This window comes from Peromyscus leucopus, chromosome 3 (genome assembly GCF_004664715.2).
Source record: "Peromyscus leucopus breed LL Stock chromosome 3, UCI_PerLeu_2.1, whole genome shotgun sequence".
Lineage (NCBI taxonomy): Eukaryota > Metazoa > Chordata > Mammalia > Rodentia > Cricetidae > Peromyscus > Peromyscus leucopus.
This window is the reverse complement of record NC_051065.1, coordinates 28,035,289-28,061,603: the sequence shown is the minus strand read 5'-3', so window position 1 is coordinate 28,061,603 and position 26,315 is coordinate 28,035,289. Positions and strand designations below refer to the sequence as shown.

General features: G+C 38.0%; 2 protein-coding genes across 4 annotated transcripts in view; one reads left to right on the top strand and one right to left on the bottom strand.

Moving 5' to 3' along the window:
* Rundc3b (RUN domain containing 3B) overlaps positions 1-26,315 on the top strand; it is a 153,625-nt gene that overhangs the window by 6,281 nt on the left and 121,029 nt on the right. For both annotated transcript variants that reach the window (XM_028862216.2, XM_028862224.2), the window contains exon 2: positions 12,389-12,504. In XM_028862216.2, coding sequence (XP_028718049.1) covers positions 12,389-12,504 — 116 coding nt within the window. The remainder of the gene's footprint in view (positions 1-12,388; positions 12,505-26,315) is intronic.
* Abcb1 (ATP binding cassette subfamily B member 1) overlaps positions 1-26,315 on the bottom strand; it is a 249,668-nt gene that overhangs the window by 205,239 nt on the left and 18,114 nt on the right. The window lies entirely within an intron of this gene.

Sequence of the window (26,315 nt, the reverse complement as noted above, 5' to 3'; positions counted from 1 at the left end):
AAATTGATCTTTAAACATACTACCCTTGAATCTATACTCTCAAGTAGATTTATTAATTTTGGCAGATTTTCTATAGGTTTAAAAAGATTGATTAAAAGTCATATATGCATGTTTATTTCTTCCTTTTTCAATCTTTATCCCTTGTCTTATCACTTACTACATTGGCGAGGATCTCTAACACAGTGTCCAGAAAACAGTGAAGCGCATATGACTTCAGGGGGTGTCTGCAGCAGATCTTTCTTCTCTACTATTTCTGGATTCCTAGAATTTTTTTTTTTTTAATCTTAAGTAGGTACCAAAAACTATGTTGTTGACAAATGCTCTTTAAAAACAAAACAAACAAACAAAAAAGATTACACATGATGCCCACTCCCTTTTCCTGTTCATGTAATGAATTCTGTTGTTTGACTTTTACATGTCAGACTACTTTGGAATAAAACACCAGTTGGAAGGTTATACTTTTGAGATTTCTTTCAGTTGAGCTAATATTTGGGAGTTTTACATATTTACTCATGGGAGAGATTGTCCTTTCTCATTATATTGTCCTCTAGTTTTAATCTTGTCTTTTTTTTCTTCCTGTTCTTCATAGGTTTTGTAAGATTGATACTCTTTCCTTCTTTAATAACAGGACAGTTCACCAGGTAGCAATCTCGACCACAAATTTCTTTGTGGAAATAAAAAATCTCTATGGGAAAATTATTAACATATTCACTTTATTCAGTAGATATTAACAATTCAAATTTCTGGTTTCTTTTCATCATTTTTAGTATTTTTCCCCCAGGAAATATATTTTTATATCATCATATGTATTAAGGCTTCTCTTAATGTTTTAATTTTTTTTTTCCTTTTTGAGACAGATTCTTGCTATATTTGTAGCCTAGGCACCTTAAACTCAAAATCCCCCTGATTCAGCATCTCCTGATTTCAGGGTGCTAATGTCTTTTATTGCTTAAAAATCTGTAGAGTTTTTCCACTTTTAATTCTGAAATCTACCTTCCTCACTGTTTTCCTTACTAAGGCTTTATAGATGGTGTTTTTTTTTTTTTTCTTCAAGCAATCATCTTTGAATTTCAGTAATTTTTGTTGTCTAATCATAGATTTTTTTAAAAAATGTTTCTTTAATTTTCAGATAAAGTTCTTCTAGTTATCTTTTACTGGTTGTGTTGGTTGAAGTTTCTCTCCTACCTGCCTGTTCCCAAATACCCAGCAACCTCTTCTTAAATGATTGACTCTGAGGCTTAATATTACTTACAGACTGTTTGGCCTGTGGTTCAGGCTTATTATTAACTAGCTCTTACACTTAAATTAACCCATAATTCTTATCTATGTTTAGCCACATGGCTTGGTACCTTTTCTCAGTGTGGCATTCTCATCTTGCTTCCTCTGTGTCTGGCTGGGGTCTCCTTACTCAGCTTTCCTCTTCCCAGAATTCTCCTAGTCTGCTCTCCCCACCTATACTTCCTGCCTGGCTACTGGCCAATCAGCATTTTATAAACCAATCAGAGTGACAAATCTTTACAGTGTACAAAAGCATTATCTCACAGCATTTTCCCTTTTTTGTCTAATTAAAAAGGAAAGTTTTAACCTTAATATAGTAAAACAAAAACAGTTATTAAGTAAAAATTATAGTAACAATATCCAATTCATTTGCATTTGACAAAATTAAAGAAAATACTAAATTATCTATCTTATCTTGGTAAGTCTAAAGTTTTGTATCTGAAGTAGTCTAGAAAGCTACGCCCAAATTCCCAAAATATTGTTTATGAATTTTTTTATTTAAATGGGGATATGATATAGAAATGATGAAAAAAGATAGATTGTTAAATCTACTTTAATCCAAAAACAACTGTTAATTTCAAAATATTTTACATTGATATGGATTTTGGTTTATTAATAAAAATTTAAGGTCAATTTTGTTATACTGTATGTATATTTCTACTCTTGTTTAAGATATTGTGTTTATGCAACTCATTTAAAATTGTAATGATAATTAAGAAATACAAAATACAGTCATCTATAATAATCAAACTTATAATCATGTTAGTTAAGTTTTCTAGGTATACAAAGATATGTTTTAATTAAATAGGTAATTTTCAAACACTTCAAAGACTGTAGAATATAGCATTTAAAATGCTTTAAGAACATAGTCTTTTCTGGACAGTGAAACACATCTGCTCCTGGCAGCACCAATTACTTCAAAAAGTATGATGGGCATTGAAGAAACTCATTATGGAGTTTGCTTATAAAATGGAAAAGGTTAGCCATTTGAGCAAGAAACTGCTCTTGCCTGGATTGCTTGACAGTATGTTGTTTAAATTGGACACATAGGACCCATAAGAAAATGACCACTGAACTTTGCCAAAACAAGGTGGAATGATCCTTCACATTCCTGCTTCACAGAAGAAACTGCCAGATAGTCTTCAGGACACAGAGAAAAGTGACTGATGAATTTTGCCAAAATAGGCAGAACAGTCCTTCAAATTTCCTGCTTCAATGAAAAGTCTGCCAGAGACTCTATGCCTATAGGTTAAGATGGATGCCCTAATGTTACAAAAGAACTTTGGGTGACTGTCAAGATAGTTAGATGTCTCTGTCATTTCTAGAATTATGGAAGTTGCTTGCAATGCACTTCCTGTTTACTTAAATAATATTATATCCTTCTGGGGTCTTTGATGGAGTTGAAGACTAGATAGTTATAATTTTCCTTAGTCATGATAAAAGATAAATTAGATATGAAACTTTAGACTCACAAAAATAGGATAGATGATAGAATATTTTCTTTAATTTTGCCAAATACAAATAACTAGATATTGTAACTGTAATTCTTGCTTGAAACTGTTTTGTTATATGTAATTTTACTATGTTAAAATGAAAACCTTCCTTTTTGATTAGACAGAAAAGAGGAAGTGCCGTGGGATGGTCTTTCTGTATACTGTGAATATATGTTGCTACCATTGGTTAATAAAGAAGCGGCTCTGGCCTATGTCAAGACAGGTTATAGCCAGGCGGAAAATCCAAGCAAAGACACAGGGAGAAGGAAGGTGGAGTCAGGGGAGACGCTGCTGGCTGCCAGGGAAGCAAGACGTTTTGTTTTGTTTGTCATGTGTGGTATGGGGCCCCAAGCAAGCTGAGTGAGTGCTCCACTTCTGAACTGTCCTTCAAGCTTAATCAACAGCATACAATGGAATTTTGTGTTTTATCTAGCCTGGTGGATTTTGTTTAGGATTTTCAGCTTACTTATATTTAATGTTATCCTTATCTTTGGATTTTTATTTTAACATTTGTATTATACTTTTTTCTTTGTCTTCTATATTAGTAAATTACTTTTATAGTTCCATTTGTCTACTATTTTAGTTTGTATCAGCATGTTAGTTACATGTTATTTTGCCTTTCCTGTGTATGTATATTTACTTTCCATTCCTTTGAAATGAATATTAAAACAATTTAAAATTTTAATACATTTTATACACCACACAAAACATATATGTCTAACATCAGAAGAAAATACATTTACTTAGTTTTAGGGTAAGATAACAGACTAGATGCTCCTCCATGGACTCCTTAAATGAGAAGAGTCAGAGTGGTAAAGGGGAAGCTAGATCCTGAGTAGAAAAAGAGAGGATGGGCACTGGGAATAAAACAAAAGGAACACAGTGATGGGGCAGCTAAAAGAGCACAGAGAACAGAACGTGGTGTCCATAGCTGCAGCCCGACCTGGGGAGGAGGGAGAAGTAGAGCATCTCTGGGGCGGACAGACCGCCATTCTAGCCTCAGGATAAGCCTTAGATCTGGGGTGCGTGTCTGCATGGAGGGGGTGGGGTTGGTGTGAGAGTGGCCCCAATGGAGGCCAGCGTTAGAGAAGCGTGTCGCACTGATGTATCTGTCTCAGTGTTCTAACCTGACGCCATTTATGAGAAGGCCTCTTATTGGAGAATGAGCTTTTCTGGGGACCTGTGAAGAGTGAACAGTCAGGTCAGCAGGTCTTGGATGCCCTGCCACAGCATTTGGTGGAGAGACTGCTGTGAGCGGTATTCTTAGAAAAAGGGAAGATTTGGACAGAGATCTCATCCTCATAGCGTCTCCACCCCCTTCTCACCAGTTTTAGTACCAGAGAGTTCAGACTGGAGGGCAAGGTGGTCAGTGGCTCCATGTCAAAGTTTAGCACAATATACTACATAGATTACTGTGGCGATGGAGAGCTCTGAGCCTGTGCCCAGTGGTTGCCTTCCTCCGAAGCTATCTCCCTGCTACTTGTTTGCTTTGAGGAAGGACTGTGAACTCTAAGCCCATGCCCAGTGGATTGCCTAATATCCCATTTCCTCCCAGCTGCAGGATGGAATCTGAAAGGCATAAGATTAGCTGTCTTAGTTAGGGTTTCTGTTGCTGTGAAGAGTCACCATGATCATGGCAACCTTATAAAGGAAAGCTTTTAATTTGGGCTGGCTTACAATTCAGAGGTTTAGTCCATTATCTTCATGGCAGGAAGCATGGTGGCTTGCAAGCAGATATGGTGCTGGAGAAGGAGCTGAGAGTTCTACATATGGCAGGCAGCAGGAAGAGAGAGACTACTGGACTGGCTTGGGCTTTTGAAACCTCACAGCCTAACTCCAATCACACACTTCCTCCAACAAGGCCACACCTACTCCAACAAGGCCACACCTACTCCAGTAAGGCCACACCTACTCCAATAAGGCCACACCTACTCCAACAAGGCCACACCTAATAGTGCCACTCTCTGGTGATGTCAAGCATTCAAAACTATGAACCTATGGGAGTCATTCCTATTCAAACTACCACAGGGCCAAAGAGAGGTAATACAGTAGATTCCAATTATAACCCCTCACCTTTCATCTGGTGAGTTCCAATATTAGACACAGAAGTGTCTCAAAAAACTGTTAAACTTTTTAATATTTACTACTTATTTTTAAAAGATTTATTTTTGCTTATTTAGTGTATATGAGAAAAGTATGCGCGTGCGCGCGCACACACACACACACACACACAGGCAGGAGGGATGGGTGTGCCTGAGTCATTTCTCTCCTTCCATCCTTGTTTTGAGGCAGGGACTCCAACCTCTGGCTGGTTTTCCTGTCTCAGCCTCCTGTTGTACCATGGGAGTGCTGCGGCTGGGATTACAGAGGTGAGACACCACATCTGGCTGTTTTGTGTGGGTACAGTGGGTTCTGTCAGGGTTGGGTGGCCAGGACCTTTTACCTGCTGAGCTGTCTTGCTGGTGCCTTTCAGCATCTTTTAAAAGTATTTTAATGGGAGCTGGAAGATGACTCAGTTTCTTGTAGAGGATCTAGCACCCACATGGCAGCCTGAAACTCCAATTCTAGGGGTCCAACACCCATTCTGGCCTCCGTGGGCACATTAATGCATGCAAGCAAAATGCTCATATACATAAATAAAAATATTTTAAAATATTTTATGTATAATTCTCTTAAATTTGTGTTCTTTTTCTTTATTTTTTGATGTTTTGCTCTTTTCCTTGTCCTCCCATTCTTTTCCTTTTCTTTTATTTAAAACTACTTTTTCTTTTTCCCTTTTCCTAACTCTTCCTTGCCTTCATTCTTTTATTATTAATACTTGTACATTTATTAACTTTTAACTTTATAACGTACATTATTTTTCTCCATTTCTGTCGTTATTGGTATCATTGTGTATGTAATAATAAATTATAAATTTGTGAGTGACATATGTGTAGTGTGTGCTTACATGTGTCAGGTACTGTGGAGGATGGAGAAGGATGACAGTAAGTGTTCTGTCTACCGTTCTCACTTCATTCCCTTGGGGCAGGATGTCCACTGAACCTGGAGTTAGACTGGCCACCAGCAAGACCCAGAATCCTGCCTCTGTCTTTCATAGGCCCAGCTTTTAATGTGGTGTTGATACCCAAGCCCAGGCTCTCGTGCTTGAGCTGTTAGTGATCTTACCTGTTTAGCCATCTCTCCAGTTACCTAACCAGTTACCTAATCATTAAATTTTTAATGAGATAATTTTTTATGTTTGAAATCATAATTCCATCATTTTCTCCCCTCCCTTTCCTTACTCCAACCTCTCCCATGGACTATCCTTGCTTTCTCTGTAATTCATGGTCTCTTTTTCTTCAGTTGTTGTGTTTTACACACATACACGCGCGCACACACACACACACACACACACACACACACACACACACACTAATTCATGGTCTCTTTTTCTTTAGTTGTGTTTTACACACACACACACACATACACACACACACACACACAAGCACATGCACGCACGCACGCACGCACACGCGCGCGCGCATATACATACACCTAAATACATAACTACAACCTGCTCAGTCCATATAATGTTACTTGTATATTGTTTCTGGGCTGGACACTTGATATATGTTTTACTGTATTTCGATTCTGAGTTTGCTTTGGTTACCATTAACATTAGCGCTGTTAATGGTAGTTTGTTTCCTCCACTTTGAGTGGTACTTGAGTGCTACTAAGGATTGAGGTCTTAAAAGAAGAATACTCATTAAGCAGAGCCCCAGAAGAGAAACCTATCCAAATAGATACATAGAAACACAAGAAATACAAAAACAGAAGGTACCAAGACTACCCAGTAGTTTATAATACTTCAATAATTGAATCCAAATACACAGAAATAAAAAACTGACAAAGAACTCAAAAGTCTGATTTAAAATAATCAGTTAACTTAAAAGATTTATATAGTCACATGAAAAAGAAGTCAATTTGGATCCTTTATGAGAATTTCAGCAACCAGGATGAGAAATACAATATTCTAAATGACCAAGATGAGGAAAGATGGTTGGAATATTTATGGTGTGTGTTCCAATGAAAGCTATTTAAAAACCAGAAGCAGAAGGCTGGAGAGATGGCTCAGTGCTTAAGATTGTTACTGCTATTGGAGAAGACCAGGGTTCAATTTCCAGTACCCACATGATGGCTAACCATTGTCTATAACTCCAGTTCCGAGGTATCATCTTCTGGCCTTCTCAAGTACTAGGGGCACATGCAATGCATATCCACATATGCAGGCAAAACATTCATGTACATAAAATAAAAATAAATCATAAAAAATTCCAAAAACAGGCAAATGGTTGAAATTAACATGTACAATATAGTCTGTATATGGGATACATGGGAAGCATTTTTTTTTTCATCAAAATTTTTTTCTTGGTAGCTTAAAATAAAATAACACAGTGACTGGAAATTCTTACATTATTGCTTGAAAAGGAAAGCAAAATTTTGATTTCTTAAAAAATGTCTGGTTTGGAATATATATAAAAAAGAAGAATTAGTTGTATTTGAACAGGTATCTCCAGGTGTCATGCTTAGTGTTTTGTATTATATTTGCTGTGACTTGTATCTTATCACTGTTTGTGAACATGAGTGTAGGGTATAGTGCACATATGTGCATATGTGTCTGGAGGCCAGAGGTTGAAGTCAATTGTCTTTTCTATTGTACCCCATTTTTAAAAATTTTTTAAAGACACATTTTCTCATAGAACCTGGTGCTCAACAGTTTGGTTAGAGTGTCTGGCCAGCAAGCCCCAGTGGCCTTCTTGTCTTTGCCTCCTAGTACTGGGATACAGGCACGTACGGCTATGCCCAGGTTTCTTGGGTACGAGGGTTCGAACTCGGGTCTTCGTGCTTGTGTGGAAAGCACTTTATCCACCAAGTCATCTCAGCCCCTCCATCATGTCTCTTGACAGCCAATTTCTTGTTGATTATTTGGAGATTGAGATTATTTTTTTTCCAAAGGAGGATATGATTAAATTTGGTATGAAATAGTAGGGAAAAAACCCTTATCTTTGAATTTGTACATTCTTTATTAATAGTGTTAGTCTTGGACTTGTGAGATGGCTTCCATGGCGAAGGTACTTGCTGCCTGGAAAACACTGGGGAAAGCTTTTCAATTAAATCCTAATCCAGCTTCTTGGTGGAGCAGGACTTGTTATCCTTATTTGAAAATCCGTCAGTTTGCTTGATGGTGCGCATTACCGTTTCAAATGGCATACTTTTCTTCTACTCAAGTCAGCAATAGGGGTAGAGGTGGAAGCCAGGGGAAGGTGGGGACATTTTCTAAGTATGACATGGTCATGGCAATTGTGAAGTCATATTAATTACACCAGCTGGCATTGGTCATAGACAACTAACAGATTCTAGGAGAGGAAATGTTATATCTAACTGTGTGCCCACCAGCTCTAATGAGTAATTCTAAACCATAAATCTGGAAAGAGATTTGTAGGGAATAACAGGGGCTGACAAGGGGGGAGGGAAGGAAATTAGAGAGAGTGGGGGTGGGTAGTAACCAGAATGCAGTGTAAACATGTATAAAAGTATCAAACAGATTTTATTAATAAAGAAAAAGATAAATTGCTGCTGTCCGAGAAGATGAAGATAAGCACCTCTAGGAACTTAGCAGAGGTGCAGTGTTAATGTCACTGAGAAAGTGGTTGTGATAGAAAAGAAGGTGTCCCAACGGAAGTGACCCTGAAAAACACTTCACAGTAAGGGCCTGAGATAGATCACTGAATCTATTCTGAGAAAAAAGGTAAAGAAATAATAGGATAAATAGGTAGATCACTGAATCTACACTGAAAAGAAAAAGGGGAAGATATAAAAATGGCAAAAGGGAAGATTACTGAATCTATTATGAAGAGAAAATATGAATATGATAAGATAAAAAGGTCATTTTTTGAATTTACTTTTAAAAAGGAACTACTTGTTTTAAATAGGATAAGTAATGAAATTTTTTGTCTGAGTTTATCAAATGTTACTGGACTGGATGTGTTAATATATATAATGGAGTTTTTATCTGAATCTGTCAAATGTTAATGGACTAGACATTGTTAATGTAATTCTTGACTGTATATATTGTATATACTTATTGGATAGTTTTTCTTGTATTAGTTATAAGCTTTTTTAAATTTTAGACAAAAAAGGGGAAATGTGGTGGTATTGTGTTCTCCAAAATATTGTGCACCCTAATAAATTTATCTGGGGTCAGAGACAGAACAGCCACTAGATACAAAGGCTAGAAAATGGTGGCACTCACACCTTTAATCCTAGCACTCCAGAGGTAGAAATCCCTCTGGATCTCTGAGTTCAAGGCCACGTGACACATGCCTTTAATCCCAGAAAGCGAGCCTTTAATCCCAGGGAGTGGTGGTAGAAAGCAGAAAGGTATATAAGGTGTGAGGACCAGGAACTAGAAGCATTTGGCTGGTTAAGTTTTTAGGTTTTGAGCAGCACGGTTCAGCTGGGACCCATTCTGGATGAGGACTCAGAAGCCTCCAGTCTGAGGAAACAAGACCAGCTGAGAAGTTGGCCAGATGAGGTAGGCTGTGGCTTGTTCTGTCTCTCTGACCTTCCAGTTCACCCCAGTACCTGGCTCAGGTTTGATTTTATTAATAAGACTCTCTAAGATTCCTGCTACAAGGGCCTATCTTTCATGGCAGTGAGGTAGGGTTACGTGGTGGGGAGTTGCCACCATGGAACAGTCTGAAGACTGGCCAGGTAACTGACTTCACCTGGCTTGACTCCAGATGTTGGTGGTGAGTGGAGGGACTAACTCAGGTGGAATTGGTGTGATCACTGTGAGGTCTAGCTTTTCTGATAGGTGCTCAAGAAAGATGCCAACAAGAGCTCTGCCACCTCACTTCCTAACACTTTCGTAATCGTCCAACACAACAAACCATGTGTCTCTCTACTCTATGGACAGTGAATCCACTTCATTATTGCTGAGGAGAGAAGAGACTAGCTGCCAAACAATGAATGAAATGGTCTCTAAGTAACATGTGGGAGAGGTGATTCTACTCTTTACATTAAGTCTCTATAGCATATGCTTAGAAGTGTTTGTATATCATTCCAGAGAAAGCTTGATAGAATAAAAGTGTGGAGAGTTAATTCAGTTACAGAAAGGAACAGAATAGTTTGCCAAGGTTACACAAGAAGACTAAGACAACCACCCCTCGTCCTAGTCTTGATACTTGTTTTGTAAGGAAATAAAGGACTTTAATTCCCAATGTTTCCAATATTTTAAGTTACAATTTGTTATAATAAGCTATTTTTCTTTTTTTCATTTTTCTATATTATAATTGGCTCGAGAGTTTTTAATAGTTTGAGAAAACAAAAATTTATAAAGACCACAGAAAATGTATTTTTTCCACTAAGATGGCTTTTGTGTGTTTTCTGCTTTTTCTTAGCTAGGGTTATGCGAAAACATGACCAAAGCAACTCGGAGAGTAAAAAGCATCCATCCACAGCTTGATCCCCGTGGCTTGCTCAGCCTGCTTTCTTACAGCACCCCGGCCCACCAGCCCAGCAGTGGCTGTACCCACAGTGGACTGGGCCCTCACATCAATCACTAAGTAAGACAGTGTTTCACAGACTTGCCCACAGGCCAGTCTGGTAGAAGCATTTTCTCAATTGAGGCTCACTCTTCCAAAATGACTCTAGCATGAGTCAAGTTGACATAAAACTTGCCTACAAATGCTTACAATCATTTTTGCAGCTTTCTATCTCTATGCTAAGGACTATTTTTGTTTAAAGTTTTTCTGTTTAATCTTTTTTAAATATGGAAATGTAAGTGGCATTTTCTGTTTCATTATTTTATTTTTTGAGGTTATAATATAATTACATAATTTCCCCATTCCCTTTCAACTCTCTCCAAACCCTCCTATATAACCACTCCTTGATCTTCTTCAATTATGACCATTCTAAGTTGAAAATACTGTAAATTAAAAATTCATTTATATTGGTTAATTTTGTGTTGTTATGTTAAAACACCATGACTGAGGTAACTGATGAAAGAAAGAATATATTTGGGCGTATGGTTCCAGAGGTGAGTTCAGAATGGCAGAGTAGAGGCATGGCAGCAGAGCCGGAAGCTAAGGAACTTCAGGATGCAGGCAGCCCAGAGAGCTGACTTGAAATGGTGTGAGTTTTCAAATTCTCCAGGGCCATCTCAAGTAGCATTTCCTCCAACAAGGCCACACTTCCCAAACCTTTCCAAACAGCGCCACCAACTGGAGACTAGGGGCATCTCATCCTAACCACCACATATCCCTGAAGAATAAGATACTACAGCCTCACCTACTCTTCAGAACTGTTGAGAACATTTCTGTTCATCAACCGTTAGACAAGATCATCTAACGTTGTCTGTTTTATAGTGAAGTCTTAAATTAGATGGCTTAGTGGGTATAGGCACTGACTGCCCAGTGTGCTGACCTGAGTTCAGTTCCCAGGACCCATGTGATAGAACGAGAAAACTGACTCGTTCAAGTTGTCCTCTGACCTCCAAATGCACACTGTGGCCCTCGCATGAACATGTGTACACACAGACACAAGCGAATAAGGAAATAAATGATTGTAATTTAAAAAGATTTTTTTTTTCTAGACAGGTTTCTCTGTGTAGCCTTGGCTGTTCTGGAACTTGCTCTGTAGTTGGCCTCAAACTCATAGAGATCCTCCTGCCTCTGCATGCCCAGTGCTGGGATTAAAGGCATGTACCGCCACTATCACCCAGTCCTGAGAAAATATTTAATATAATTTATTGAATAATATACTGAGAATAAAAAACAGAATAATGATATAGATACACTTTAGCATTGTCATAAAGTAAAAAAAAGTCTATTATTTATGTCTGAATTTTCTTTTGTTTTGTTTTTGTTTTTCAAGACAGGGTTTCTCTGTGAAACAGCTCTGGCTGTCCTAGAACTTCATTTTGTAGACCAGGCTGGCCTCAAACTCACAGAGATCTGCCTGCCTCTGCCTCCTGAGTGCTGGCTTAAAGGCATATGTCACCACCTCCTGACTCAGAATTTTTTGTATCATTAAGAAATACTAAGCTATAATTGTATCGTATTGTAATTCTGATACCTATAATGCAAGGACAGAAAACTATCCCAGAATCTTAATTTAAGCAAAAGATTGTGTCTTACATGTTCTAACAAACTTTCCCCATACTGAGTAATTTATCAAAAAACAAATTTTTTGTTTACAGCTTTGGAGACACCACCATCAAGGTGCCAGGAGACTTGGTGTACTACAGGGCCCATTCTCCTGTTTGGTACCTTTTATGTCTTTTCATAACAGATGAGGTAGTCAAGCTCCCTTGGGCCTCTTCTACAAAGTTACTAATGGAAGAGCCCTTCTTCCATCTCGAAGGCCTAGCCCTGGGCCTCCTTAGCCATGTAGAACACCTCATCAGACTTCTGCAGTGATTGGCATGTGAAAGTCTGTTTTCTGTAAAATTTTCAACTTGCAGAACACAATAGATTAACCAAATTTTCATGATTCTTTTCCAAATACCTTCTCACTTTTTCATACTTAAGCAAATGGATTTACTCTCTCTAAAACAAACATCTTTTTTTTCATAGATTTTCTGTGAAGACCCTGATTGATCGGTCTTGCTTTGAAACAATTGATGATTCATCTCCTGAATTTAATAATTTTGCAGCTGTTCTGGAACAAATTCTAAGTCACCGGCTAAAAGGTAACAGCATTGATATATTATTTATTCTTCCTAAAAATCCTGTGTAGGAAAATAACCTTTTTAGAAGTCTTACAGTCTGCTGTGGTTTGGGTACCAATCATACTATACTTAAAAAAAAAAAACCATAAATCTGACATCAGAATATCTGATCTTTTGGTCTATGTCATCGAGAAAGAATCTGTTTTTAATATTTACACTCATTTCTAGAATACATTACTAATGTTGATTATGGATGTGGTGCCACACGCCTTTAATCTCAGCACTTAAGAAACAGATACAGATGCCAGCCTGAGCTATGCAGTAAGACTCTTCTTTGTCTGACTGTGTCTCCTAATAAAATCCACTGCAGAAGCTGCACCATAAGTGTTGTGCTGAAGTCAAGCATTTAGCCTCCTCAGCACCCTTTAATGACTGCACCCTCGCCATGTGTTTCTATAGCACTGCTTCAGGCAGGACAAGGGGTCACAAGGTTAAGAAGAGCCATCTCTTGTAGTCTGATGAAGAAGTATGCTCAGTAGGACTTCTTTTTTCTTTTTCTGTTTTTATTTTGAGACAGGAACTTTCTATGTAGTCTTGCTCTTCTGGCACTCACTTTATTGACCAAGCTGGACTCCCAACTCACAAAGTTCTGTCTGCCTCTGCCTCCCATGTCAGGGACCTTCTCTGACCTGTCAAAGGGTTCTTGGGGAAGGAAAGAGGAAGGAGGAAGTATTAGATGGAAATATAGATGGAGATGACAAGAAAGACAGAGACACAGGATAGCTTCAGGAGGGCCCAGGGTCAGTACCCAGGTGCCCAGAGTTTTATTCTAATGGACTTTTTATACACTACCAAGGAGGGAGGCATAAGACCTCCCACTTTCAAGATCAAAGCACAATGTACAGCCCAGTGTAGACCCTTCAAAACACCTGATAACCATGCCCCTGACCAAATCATCCCATTATGAGCCCTACTGGGTAAAGCAAGCTCAGATTGTCTGACCTTGAATAAGGCCTTACTAGGGAGCTTCTGTGGGCCGGCACACTCCCAGTGCTGGGATTAAAGGTGTACACCACTGCACACAGCCCACTCAGTAGTATTTCTAATTGGTGGACTTACAGCCTTTTGTTTGAACACGTCTGATCTCTGGGAACTAGTAAGGCAGTTCATGAAGGTTTTGGACAGTTTAGGTAGTTAGAAAATTCTTCCGTTTATGAGTCAGCAAGATGGTTCAGGAGGTAAAGGTGTTTGCAGCCAAGCATGACTTCTCAAATTTGATTCCAGTGACCCACAAGGTAGAAGGAGAGAACCTACTTCCACAAGTTGTCCTCTGACCTCTACACCTGTGCTGTGACATGTACACACACACACACACACACACACACACACACACAGTAGGTGTGCACACTAAATATAATTTTAAAAATTAAAAAAGAAAATTCTTATGTATGCCCAGCTAATAAATCCCAGTGTGCTTTGACTTTTTCCTGGTAAATTTTCAAACATGAGCTTAAAAGCTGTTCCAGGGTTCCTGTTATAAAAGGCCTCTCTGCGGTCTCCTCTGTCACTCCCGGTAGACAGCCGTCTGCAGACCCTTCAGTCTCTGACTGCCCCAGTGCTGTTTGTTGTCCCTCCTGTGTGTCGCTGAGCTGTCACTGCTCCTCTTAGAAGCCGGTGCCGAGACTGGAAAGTGACTCCGGTGGTCTAAATCCTGTAGTTTTCATAACTTAGGAGTCGACTGTTTGAAATTGCCCATGCCACATATTTGGTTCATAGTCAAATTAAAGCCAAAATACAATCCCAAGGCCTTCTTAAATTCTGCTTCTTTTATGTTTTATGTCACCGAATTATTTGAGTGAGATGAAGTTTCTTAGGGACAAATGCTGTATCTTAGTTATTTTTTTAATTATATTTCTATTGTATAAAACACTGTGACTAGAAGCAACTTACAAAAGGAAGAGTTTGTTTGGGCTTGTGACTCTAGAGGGCTTAGAGCCCTTCACGGCGGGAGGCCCGGCGGGCATCAGGTGGACATGGCACCAGGGCCGAAAATGGAGGGCTCACAGCTGGAACCACAAGCAGGGAGCAGAGAAAACTGGGAGTGACAAGTTCTCAAGCTGGTCCTAGTACATACTTCCTCCAGGACAGCCACACCTTCCAAACAAGGCCAGCAACTGGGGACCAAGTATTCAAACACCTGAGGCCATGGGCCATGTTTATGATTCAAGCTACCACATGCAGTTTTATTTACCTTGTCACCTACTTCAGAAATAGACAAGATGACTATAAAATTGCAAATGTTGTCACACCTTACTTTATAATGGAATCATATTCTAAGAAATGCATTATTAGGCAATCTTGTCACTGTATAAATCATAAAATATACTTCCACAAACTGAGGGGACTACATCACTAGCCAATATAATCTATGGAACTTGCCTGTTATATGTGGTTCATGGTTGACTAAAACCTTGTTATATGGCACCTTATTATAAATGGAAATTATACCCCATATTTATGAATTAAAGTATTAAAAATTAATAATCCATGTATACCACCCCAAACTACAGATTCTAGCAAGTTTCTATACCAGTAGTTCTCAGCCTGTGGGTTGTGACCCCATTTGGGTTGAATGACCCTTTCACAGGAGTCTCATATCAGATATCTTGTATGTCTGATATTTATATTATGATTCCTCACAGTGGCAAAATTAAAGCTGTGAAGTAGCAACAAAAATAATTTTATGATTGGGGTCACCACTCCATGAGAAACTTCATTAAAGTGTTGCAGTATTAGGAAGGTTGAGAACCACTGTTCTATATATACAATGCTATTTTTCATAGGTGTAAAAAAATCCTAAAGTCCATATACCACTGCTTACACACCTGAATGTCTAAAACTGTCTTGAGCAAAAGAAACAGAACTGGAGACTCTCTGAACCAAACTATATACAGCTGGGAATGGTGGTGCATGCCTGCGAGTCCAGCACTCGGCAGGCTGAGGCAGACTTGCTGGCTGTAGGCCAGACTGGTCTACAGAGTGAGGCCCTCGGCTGGGGATTAGTGGGAGTACCACAGACCAACCAATGGAAAAAGTTGGCTTCATTTTTAACAGAGGTACAGTAATACATGATTGGAAATCCCTAGAAAGCCAAAGTGAAGACAGTGGGGCAAGCCACAGAGCAGGGTACATGAGCTAATTACATATTTGAAGAAGGGTTTATATTCAGAGTCTCCAGAGACTTGATATATAATGTGATTGTCAGTACACAGAGAGCACATACAATAAAATTAAAATGTATGAAATGGAAATAAACAAAAGTGAACCAATTATATAAATCAGTAAACAAAACTGTACATGATAGTGTGAAAATGACCAAATGACAAGCTCAGTTAAAAATACACAAGAGTTGAGCAGACAATACACACACACACACACACACACACACACACACACACACACACACAAAATGATATGTAATCAGCATGTAAATATGTAAAAAAGATGCTGTCAAAATTATTATTAGAGAAATAAAATTGGTCTGAGGAGCTGGGCATTGGGCAAATCCTTCAATCCCAGCACTTGGGAGGCAGAGGCAGGTGGGTGGGTCTCTGTGAGTTCAAGGCCAGCCTGGGCTACATAATGAGTTCTAGGACAGCCAGGGCTATGTAGAGAGTACCTGTTTCAAAAACAAATGAAAGAACAAATTGTCTGAGGGTGTCTCAGGATTCCCAGACTTTAAGCAGAAGTCTGTTTAGGAAAACAAGTACTACAAAGAGAACGAATGGGCACGACACAATGATTAGCAGTTCACTAAGCTCAGAACTGTGGATTTTAATAAAATTTTTATGAAAATTGTTAAAGTGAATGGCACATCCATGGGGATGTGAGAGACTATATTTCCCTTTAGGGCATTTATTCTCTTGGTTCTCTAGAAAAGTACACAATGAGGGTGTTGAAACCATGAATTAAGGGATAGTATACCGAATCTGAGATCTTTCAAGGCCACAGACTTCATGAGGGCATGTGTGGGGAAATTCCCTGGCACCTTAGGTTTTTGCTGTAGGGCGGACACCTATTTGCAATCCCCAGAATGATTAACCACATAGGAACATTCTGAGCATTCATAGGAGCATTAGAAGGCACAGCTACCAAGCTAGAGGTGTTGTTTTGTTGGTCCCTCATGTCTAACTCCTTTCTGAGACTGTTCCAGGTCTCAGGACTGATCTTACAAGTGTTGGTTAAAACATTTTGTGATGTTGAAAACTGAAGTTTTGCAGTGAAGACTGGGGTCAGAGTTTCGTGTTCGAGTCACAGGGTCCACAGAGAGGGAACGGAACGTGAGCTGACTGTAGGACTCCCTCTCCCAGCCCTGCATTCCTCTGCCTTCCACCTAACAAAACCACAGAGAGCTCCCTCTGTACACTTACCAAATTCTGAGAGATACATGGAGAGAAGCCAGAGCTCTCATGCATTGTTGCTGGCATAAAATACTATACAGCATCTTTAAGAAAACGTGATCTTTTATAAGATGAGTATACTTTTATTCCCCAGAAATCCTGGGCCTTTATTTGAGAGACATAAACACCTATGTTTATGCAAAAACTATTTAGAACAGCTTTATACTTGTCAGAAACCAGAAGCAACCCAGATATCTTCCACTTGATAAAAGGCTAGCTATCATATACAACAAAAAAATTCAGTAATAGAAAATATATTTCTACTTTGCAACATGTGTGAATATCAAATGAATTATGATAAATATGTGATGTAAAATTATGAAAAATCCATTTATTTGATGTTTTGGAAAAGGCTACACTGTACTGTCCAAGACTAGGTCAGTGGTTACAGGTTGGCAGGTTGACTACATAGCATCAACATGCTGGAGGGGTTTTGGGTGATGGAATTGGTATGTTTCTTTTGTTTATAGTATGTGTCTTCTGTGTTTCCAAAGTTTGATACAAATGTCTAGGAACAATGAATTTATTAAAAATGAGTTTATAATTCCCTCAAGGGAGGAGCGTGTGTTTTCGTTATAATACCCTGAAATTCAATTCTTTGATCCCCAGTTACTTTAGAAGGTTGGATAGTTCATCACAAAGTGCAGTAGAGTAAGTCTCAAGGACCATTCATTTGCTGTTGCCTCTCCATGTTTTTCTTAACTAAATCCTACTTGTTTCATCTATTTGGAAATGAGTCATAACCTGAAGTCTCTATTCTTTCTCTGGAACAGATGCCTTAACTTTGAACTTTGTTATTTTGTATGTACTTTCTGGTTTTTCTTTCCATTTTAAACTCCTTAGAATATTGTACACACATTCATGCACTATTCTTTTTATTCCATTTATTCTGGTTTTTGAGCATCCCATCTGTCTTAGTTAGTGTTTCTATTGCTGTGAAGAGACACCATGACCACAGCAACTCTTACAAAGGAAAACAGTTGATTGGGGTGGCTTACAGTTTCAGAGGTTTAGTCCATTATCATCATGGTGGGACATGGCAGCGTGCAGGCAGACATGGTGCTGGAGAAGGAGCTGAGAGTTTTAATCTTTATCATCAGGCAATAGGAAGTGAACTGTGTACCACACTGAGTGTAGGTTGAGCAAAGGAGACCTTAAAACCCACCCCCACAGTGACACACTTCCTCAACAAGGCCACACCTTCTCCAACAAAGCCATGCCTCTTAATAGTGCCACTCTCTTTGGTGGCTATTTTCTTTCAAACCACCACACTGTCCATTCTGTTTTTCAGTCACCCATCCAGGCAGGATATAGGCTACAAGGATTAGTAAGGCATGCTATTTCTTGACACCTGTATTTAAAGGGTATAAAGAAGATAATTTAGCAGTGTTGTGTGAATGAGTCATGTCGTTTTAAAAGTATTACTAATTGTGATGTAATACAAAGGAGTTAGTAATCTCTGCTTGATTTAGGGGAAAGTTTCAAATGGGAAAGAGGCTTAAAAGTGGCTTAAAGGAAATGCAGCTTAATTTTTTAAATGCCATTTGTAACTTTGCTCATTTAATGAGTTAGTAGATCAACAGCTAGGGAGTCTGCATGGGACCAACCTAGTCCCTCTGCATATGGGTGACAGTTGTGTAGCTTGGTCTGTTTGTGGGGCCCTGAGCAGTGGGGCCAGGATCTGTCCCTGGCTCATGAGCTGGCTTTTTGGAATCTATTCCCTATGGTGGGCTGCCTAGCTCAGCCTTGACGCAGGGGGAGGAACTTGGTCCTGCCTCAACTTGATATGCCATACATTGTTTACTCTCATGGAGGCCTTACCCTTTTGGAGGAGTGGATGGGCAACGGGGTGGGGAGGAGGCTAGAAAAGAGGTGAGAGGAGGGAACAGAAGGAGAGGAGGGAGGGGAAACTGTGGTTGGTATGTAAAATAAAAAAATTACAAAAAAAAAGAAAAAGAAAAAATTAGCAGTTAAGTGGTCAGAAATAGTCTTATAAAGTTCAACTGGGTGATACGGTGGTTGAATTTATTAAAGGTTATAGAAAATAGTTAAGTGGAAAGGGTTCTGCAGCATTCTAAAGAGCTACAAAACAGTCCTAACATATCACATATTAAAGAAAAAAATCAAGATGTGACATGTCATTTCTTCTGAATTAATCTGCTCATTATTCTTACAAATATTGGACTAAATGACTCATATTCAATTGGGGATTTTTATTGATCCTGAACATTTTCTCAGTTGCTCTGTGTTAATCTTTTCTTTGTCCTTAAGCTATCACACTGTCCTTAGCCTTTTCACCTTTCTGACTGTACCAGGTACATTCCAACACAGAATGTCATTGCTTGCCTTTCCCTGTGTAGGGGCTATCTTCCAGTATGTGAATGGTCAGTGCCACCATTTACTTGAGAACTACTCAGTGAGGTCTACCCCATTCACAATGTTTAAAAGTATGAATCATCTTTCCATCTCTTACCACCCCCTCACTCCTGACATCTTTTTTCTCTGTATTATTTTTAAGTCTGTCTAATATATTGTATGATTTTCTCATTATTATTCATTGTCCTTTTTCAGGGCTAATAACTTTGTCTCACTGTTAATATATTCCAAGTATCTGTTACATTGAGGTGCTGGATGTTCAGTGAAAAATTATAAATTTGAACATTTAATGCAGAAACAATAATTTCCCCCAATAACATTAAACTCCCTTGGTTTGACACTGCATAATTTCTGTAGTCCAACTGGATTGTTCTGATACCTAAGCCTTGGCTTCAGCCTCAAAGTGCTTCCTGACTTAGATGGTAAATAGTCACCTCCCTATGTGGCCGTCTTTTGAAGTGAGTATAAACACTCTTAGAAACAATAGGTAAAGATAAACCTGTCCATTTGGCTTTTGAGTTTTCTTTGTTCATTTCTGAAGGCTTTCCAACTTCTGATTCCTGGTTTGCACACAAAATGAGACTTGAATTGTTTCTTAGTGACGTGAACACAAGTCATCCAATAAGAGCCCGTAGACTCAGGCCAAAACATGATACCAGAGATAAGAGACTGCTCTGATTGCCAGGATTTGGTGTTTAGACAATGGACAAGGCCATCTGAGAAATACCCTTTTTAAGTTAAGTGCTTGGAAATTTAAGAAAGTCTCAGCAGATTTTTAAGTTAAAAAAATCATATTTAAATAATTTCTGAAGCATAGGGTTTTATGTTCTATGGAAAATTTGATTTACTGTCTTAAGTCTTACAGAAAATAAAATAATTATTAATGTGTCTTAGTAAATTTAAGGTTTACTTGTTTAACTGCAGATTCTAAAAATAGAAACTCATAGTTTCTAAGCCAACTTTAGAGAAAACAGTTAATCACTGGAAAAAATAAGTCTTTAAATTTCTGTACTTTTCACATATTATTTTCAATATCCATTATATTCCTGTGCTTTCTCTTTTCTTCACTGTAGAGCCCTCATCATTTCTTGTTTTTCTGATGCTTTTTGAGTAGACTCTTGACAGTGAAATTTTATTCTGTTACTGTTTATGGATGCCTGAACTACTTTACATTTCTATTAAAAGTAGAGGAAAAGCAAGGGGGAAAAGGACAAAAGCCCATCATGATTTAGATTTTTCTGTATATACTTTCATCTTTTGGGGGTACCCATCTCCTCTTTGCCCTTTTTTCTTCTCACCATTCAGAAAAGAGGTATGGTATTCAAATATAAAGTTGTAGTAGTATAAAAATGTCCAAAATTACCAAATATAACTGCAAATTACAATTTTGTGTATAATTCACGACATAAAGTATACTGTTTTAACTAAAGTGTACTTTTCATTGGATTTCGGATATTTGCAGTTATGCAGCTATCAGTGATACCTGCCCCCAGAACATTTTATATGCAGCTATCAGTGATACCTGCCCCCAGGACATTCTATATTCATCTATCAATGATACCTACCTCCAGAACATTCTATATGCAGCTATCAGTGATACCTGCCTCCAGAACATTTTATCAGCCCTAAAAGCAGCTCCTACCTATTAATTGTTGTCTTTCTCCACCTTCATCCACCCACTGGCAACCATTAAACTACTGTCTATGCCAATGTATTTAGTTATTCTGGACATTTCATAAACTATCTATCCTTCTGTATTTGGTTTTGTGTATACTTTCTTTGACTTAGCACAGGGTTTTCAAACCATGTTATTGTACATCAGGACTATATTCTTTTTTTGTGATTGGATGATGGTCCATTATATGGATATGCTCCCTTTTGTGTATCCATCCATTAGTTAATGGACATTTGCATTTTTATGTATTTTTGCTCTTATAAATAATGCTGTTAGATGTATCCATGTACAAGTTCTTGTTTCTGCATGTTTTCTCTTTTTGTGGATATGATTTCCACTCTATTTAATTTTTGACAAGTATATAGTATTTATTATGTGAACTTTCAGCAGTTGATTTCTTCTAAGAGTTTCCTTCATACAGACATACTGTGTGTCAGTGAAATCCATTTTTACATAGCACTTTAATTTCTTCAGTTATTTCCTAATAACAGTAGCTAATGAATTATTGGAATTGTGGTTATTAAAAGCAAAGTGTTTATACAATTTCAATTTTATATGTTGTTAAATTCACTACCAAAAGGCCTTTACCAACAATAATGTATGTGATTGCTATTTTCTGATATCTCATTTAATTGCTATTGTTAATATTTAACTTTTTATTTCATGGAGAGTAAGTATTGTTATAGCATTGAAAGTCTAAAATTCGAAAACCAAGCCCCGACATATTAAGCACTTGCTTCTGTGCTAACAACACTGTATTTGAGGGCTGGGGCTGATGAAAAGCAAAAACTGTATCTCAAGTATTTGTACTTGTTAAACAACAGAGATAAATGGCCTTCACATTTTACAACTAGATCATGGAGTCCTTTTAACCTGTGAATTTGAAATTTACTTATTCGCAGAGAATTTTTTTTTTATGGTTTTAAGCTTAAAGCCTTGGAGAAAATTTTTATCTTTATTTTATAGTAATACCACTTTTAAAACCCCAAGAAAACATAGAATTCAAAGAAGAGATGTATTCTACCACATATGGGGGGATTATCATTATTGATAAACATAAAACTTCATGTTTATTTATTTGTAGCCTTTTGGGTTTTCACCAGAGGAATTGGGCATTTACAGCTTAACCTGTAAATTACTTGCATAAAATAATTTGCAGTTTTATAATCATTAAAAAAGTCCTATTTTATTTGCTTGTAAATTTTATTATATAAAGTTAATAACAAGTTTGGTTACTTTATTGCTCTAACATTTCCTTTTATAATATAATAAACATTTCTTATTTTGTAAAACAGAGAGGAAATTGTAAAATGTAGGAGACTGTTCATACTTGGAGGGTGTCCTAATCTGAATTCTATATTTTTCTGGTTTTCTAATCTTTTTTTTTTTGGTTTTTTGAGACAGGGTTTCTCTGTGTAGCTTTGCGCCTTTCCTGGAACGCTCTCTGTAGCCCAGGCTGACATCGAACTCACAGAGATCTGCCTGCCTCTGCCTCCCGAGTGCTGGGATTAAAGGCATGCGCCACCACCGCCCAGCTTGGTTTTCTAATCTTAGTGAGTTGCTTGTCTTAAATTATTGGTAAATTTTTGGTATTGTTACACATTTCTCTTAAAAATAGAAATCAGCTGCAAGGTACTCTACCTGAGGACTGTGCTTGGTTCCCACTGTGATCTATAACACAGTCTCTTTGACACCATGATGGAGTGGTTAGTTTGAAATGTCTATTGTGTTTGCATATATACTATACTTTAAATTGTTGAATTGCTTTTTACAGCTTTTTTGAGGCTTTACATAAAACTGAAATGACTGCATGTGCAGCTATATTTAATATATTTTGGAATTGTTTTGATTATATTCCTATTCATAAATTCAGATACTTAAGTTTTATGGGAAGTATTAATTTCCATCCATTAGCAGTTGAGTCATATATTTATTTATCCAGTTATCATTGTTTAGTCTAATCTCTATTTTATTAAAATTATATACTTATTTGTTTTAAAGAAATTTTTATTTAAAACTTTAAGAACATTTGCATAATTTAGGTATTCACAATTTTTAAATTGTTGGGTCTACAAAAACTTCTCTTCACAACAGTCTACCTATAAATAGCATGTTCTTCTATTTTATGTATATATTTATTTATATATAATATTTTATTCTGCTTTATCTTTTTAATAGTATCTCACTCTGTGTTCCTGGCTAGCGTGACACTAACTGTAAGCCAGGCTGACCTCAAACTCACCGAGGACGGCCTGCCTCTGCCTAGCGAGGCTGGGATTAAAGACGTGCTCCTCTGCGCCTGGTTTGCTTTTTTTTTTTTTTTTAAGACAGGATTCTTTTTTTTTTTTTTAATTAAGAGATTTTCTATTCGTTTTACACATCAACCATGGATTCCCCTGTCCTCCCTCCTCCCTCCCCCCAGCTTTCCCCCCCAACCCCCATTCCCACTTCCTCCAAGGCAAGGTCTCCCCAGGGGAGTCAGCCCAGCCTGGGACACTCAGCTGAGGCAGGTCCCAGCCCCTCCTCCTTGCACCCAGGCTGAGCAAAGTTTCTCAGCATAGGCCTCAGGCTCCAAAAAGCCGGCTCATGCACTAAGGACAGGTCTCGGTCTCACTGCCTGGGGCCCCCCTAAACAGTTCAAGCTAAACAACTAAGACAGGATTCTTATTCATAGCTCATGTTGGCCTTGAACTTGCTAAATAGCCTAGGCTTTCCTAAAACTCATAATTCTCTGCCTCAGCCCCTTGTATACTAAGACTAGATATGAGCCATCACTTTCAATTTATAAATAGCATTTTAAAGCACCCTTTTAACAGTTGAAAAAAGTTGTATATACTGTATTTTAAGATCATTTTACATTTTAACCTATGAAATGATGAAAATAGCAATATAGAAAAGCATTGCTTTATTGTTAGCCAAATTGCAGTATGAGCTGTCTCCTGACCTCTATTCCCTGGGGACTCTGCCTCCTTGTGCATACCCAGGTTCCTCCGGCCTTTTTCTGCCACCCCTCTCTGCTTTTCCTTCCATCCCATTTCCACTCCTTTGTAACACTTGATAACCCTCAGAAATACTTTATACCAGAGATACCCAGGGGCCATCCTAGGCTGGGACTGAGTTAGGTGACTTTTACTCTCTTTCCTGTCCTTACTTTGTTTGGTCTCTGCAGACTTGTTCTTTGTCCTGCAGCCGCCTGCCAGAAAGAGCCTGTCTTCAAAGCCCACCTTCATTCCCTAAGAACTCAGCATCTAGGTGTGGACCCAGGGAGCCCCTGTTCATTCCCACCACTCTTGTCAGCCCTTCTCTCTAGCACATCTCCCTTCATTCTTTTGTGACACTTGCTAACCTCCAGAAACACTCTTTACCAAAGACCCTGTAGCCAACAGACTTGGCTAGGATTAAGAATGAGCAATAGCAACCAAAGAAACAGAACACTAGTAAAGATGAGACCAGATAACTATCAAGAATACTTCAAACATTGTAACTCCAGATGCCTAGGTCCTAGCACAAAAACATAAACATGAACACTGAAGATATTTTCCTCCTCTAGAAGCCAACAACCCTATTACAGTAGGCCCCAACAAAAGCAATTTAGTTGAAGCACAAGACAAGGATCTCAAAATAGCAATTGTGAATGTGATCAATGACCTTAAAGAGGACACGAATCTGAGAAAGCATAAACAGTTGAATGAAATAAGGAGAACTTCAAGACATTAAAGTAGAATTTAACCAAGAAATAAGAACCCAAAGAAAACTCAAACTGAAAATTAAAAATTTAGGATGTCAAAAACCTCTGAAGTAAGCCTCACCAACAAGGCTAAAAGACATGGAAGAGAGAATTTCAGGTCTTAAAGACAGGGTAGAAATGGATAGCTCAGTCAAAGATGTTGTACCCAAAAAACCCAGGCATAAAACATCAGGAAATCTGGGACATTATGAAAAGACCAAACCTACAACAACAGGAATAGAGGAAGAAGAAACCCAGGTCAAAGGCACAGAAAATACTTTTAGCAAAATCATAGAATAAAATTGCCCCAATCTAAAGCTGCCTATCAAGGTACAAGAAGCATAAGAACACCAAATAAACAGGACTAGAAAAAAAAAGTTCCACAGCATGTAATAATCAATAAACTATTGCAAATGAAATCTAAGAATTCATCAAAAAGATCACCATGATCAAGTTGGCTTCATCCCAGAGATTGAGGGATGGTTCAGCATATATGAATCAGTAAATGTAACCCACCATATAACAGACCGCAAAACAAAACACACATGATCAACTCATTAGATGCAGAAAAGGCCTTTAACAAAATCCAGCATCCCTTCATGATAAAAATGCTGGAGAGACTAGTGATACAAGGGACAGACCTCAACATAATGAAGAAGACAATGTAGAGCAAACCCACAGACAGCATAAACTTCCACAGAGAAAAATTCAAGGCATTTCCACTGAAATTAGGGTGTCCATTCTATCTATACCTAATAATTATAGTACTGGAAGCTTGAGCTATAGCAGTAAGACAACTAGAAGAGATCAAAGGCATACAAATAAGAAATGAAGAAGTCAAAGTATCTTTATTTGCTTGATATGAACTTATATATGAAAGTTTTTTTTAAAAAACGTCACCAGGAAACATCTAAAAGTTGATAAACACTTTCAACAAAGTAGCAAGATACAAAAATAGCATACAAAACCAAGTAGTTTTAATATATATATGTACACATACACACACACACACATAAATATACACATATATGACAAACATACTGAGAAATCATGGAAATATTACCATTCACAGTATCATCATCAACAACAAAATCTTGGAATAACTCTAACCAATTAAGTAAAAGATTTGCATGGTAAAAACTTTAAGACACCAGAAGATGGAATTATCTCCCTAATTTCAAGTTGTACTACAGGCTATGGTAATAAAAAAATCATAGTATTGGCATACAAACAGACATGTTGACCAATGGAATTGAATTGAAGATGTAGATATAAGTCCACACGACTTGTGGACACCTGATTCTTGACAAGTCAAAAATACACACTGGAGAAAAGTCAGCATCTTCAGCAAATGGTACTGATCGAACTGGATTGTTGCATGTAGAAGAATACAACTGTATCCATATTTGTCACAGTGACCAAAACTCCAAATGTATGAAGAACATCGACATAAGACCAGATGCTCTGAATCTTAGAACATGGCGAATAGGCTTGAAATCATTGACACAGGAAAGGACTTTTTGAACAGGACACTGATAGCATAGGCACTAAGGCCAATATCAATAAATAGGACTTCATGATACTGAGAAACTTT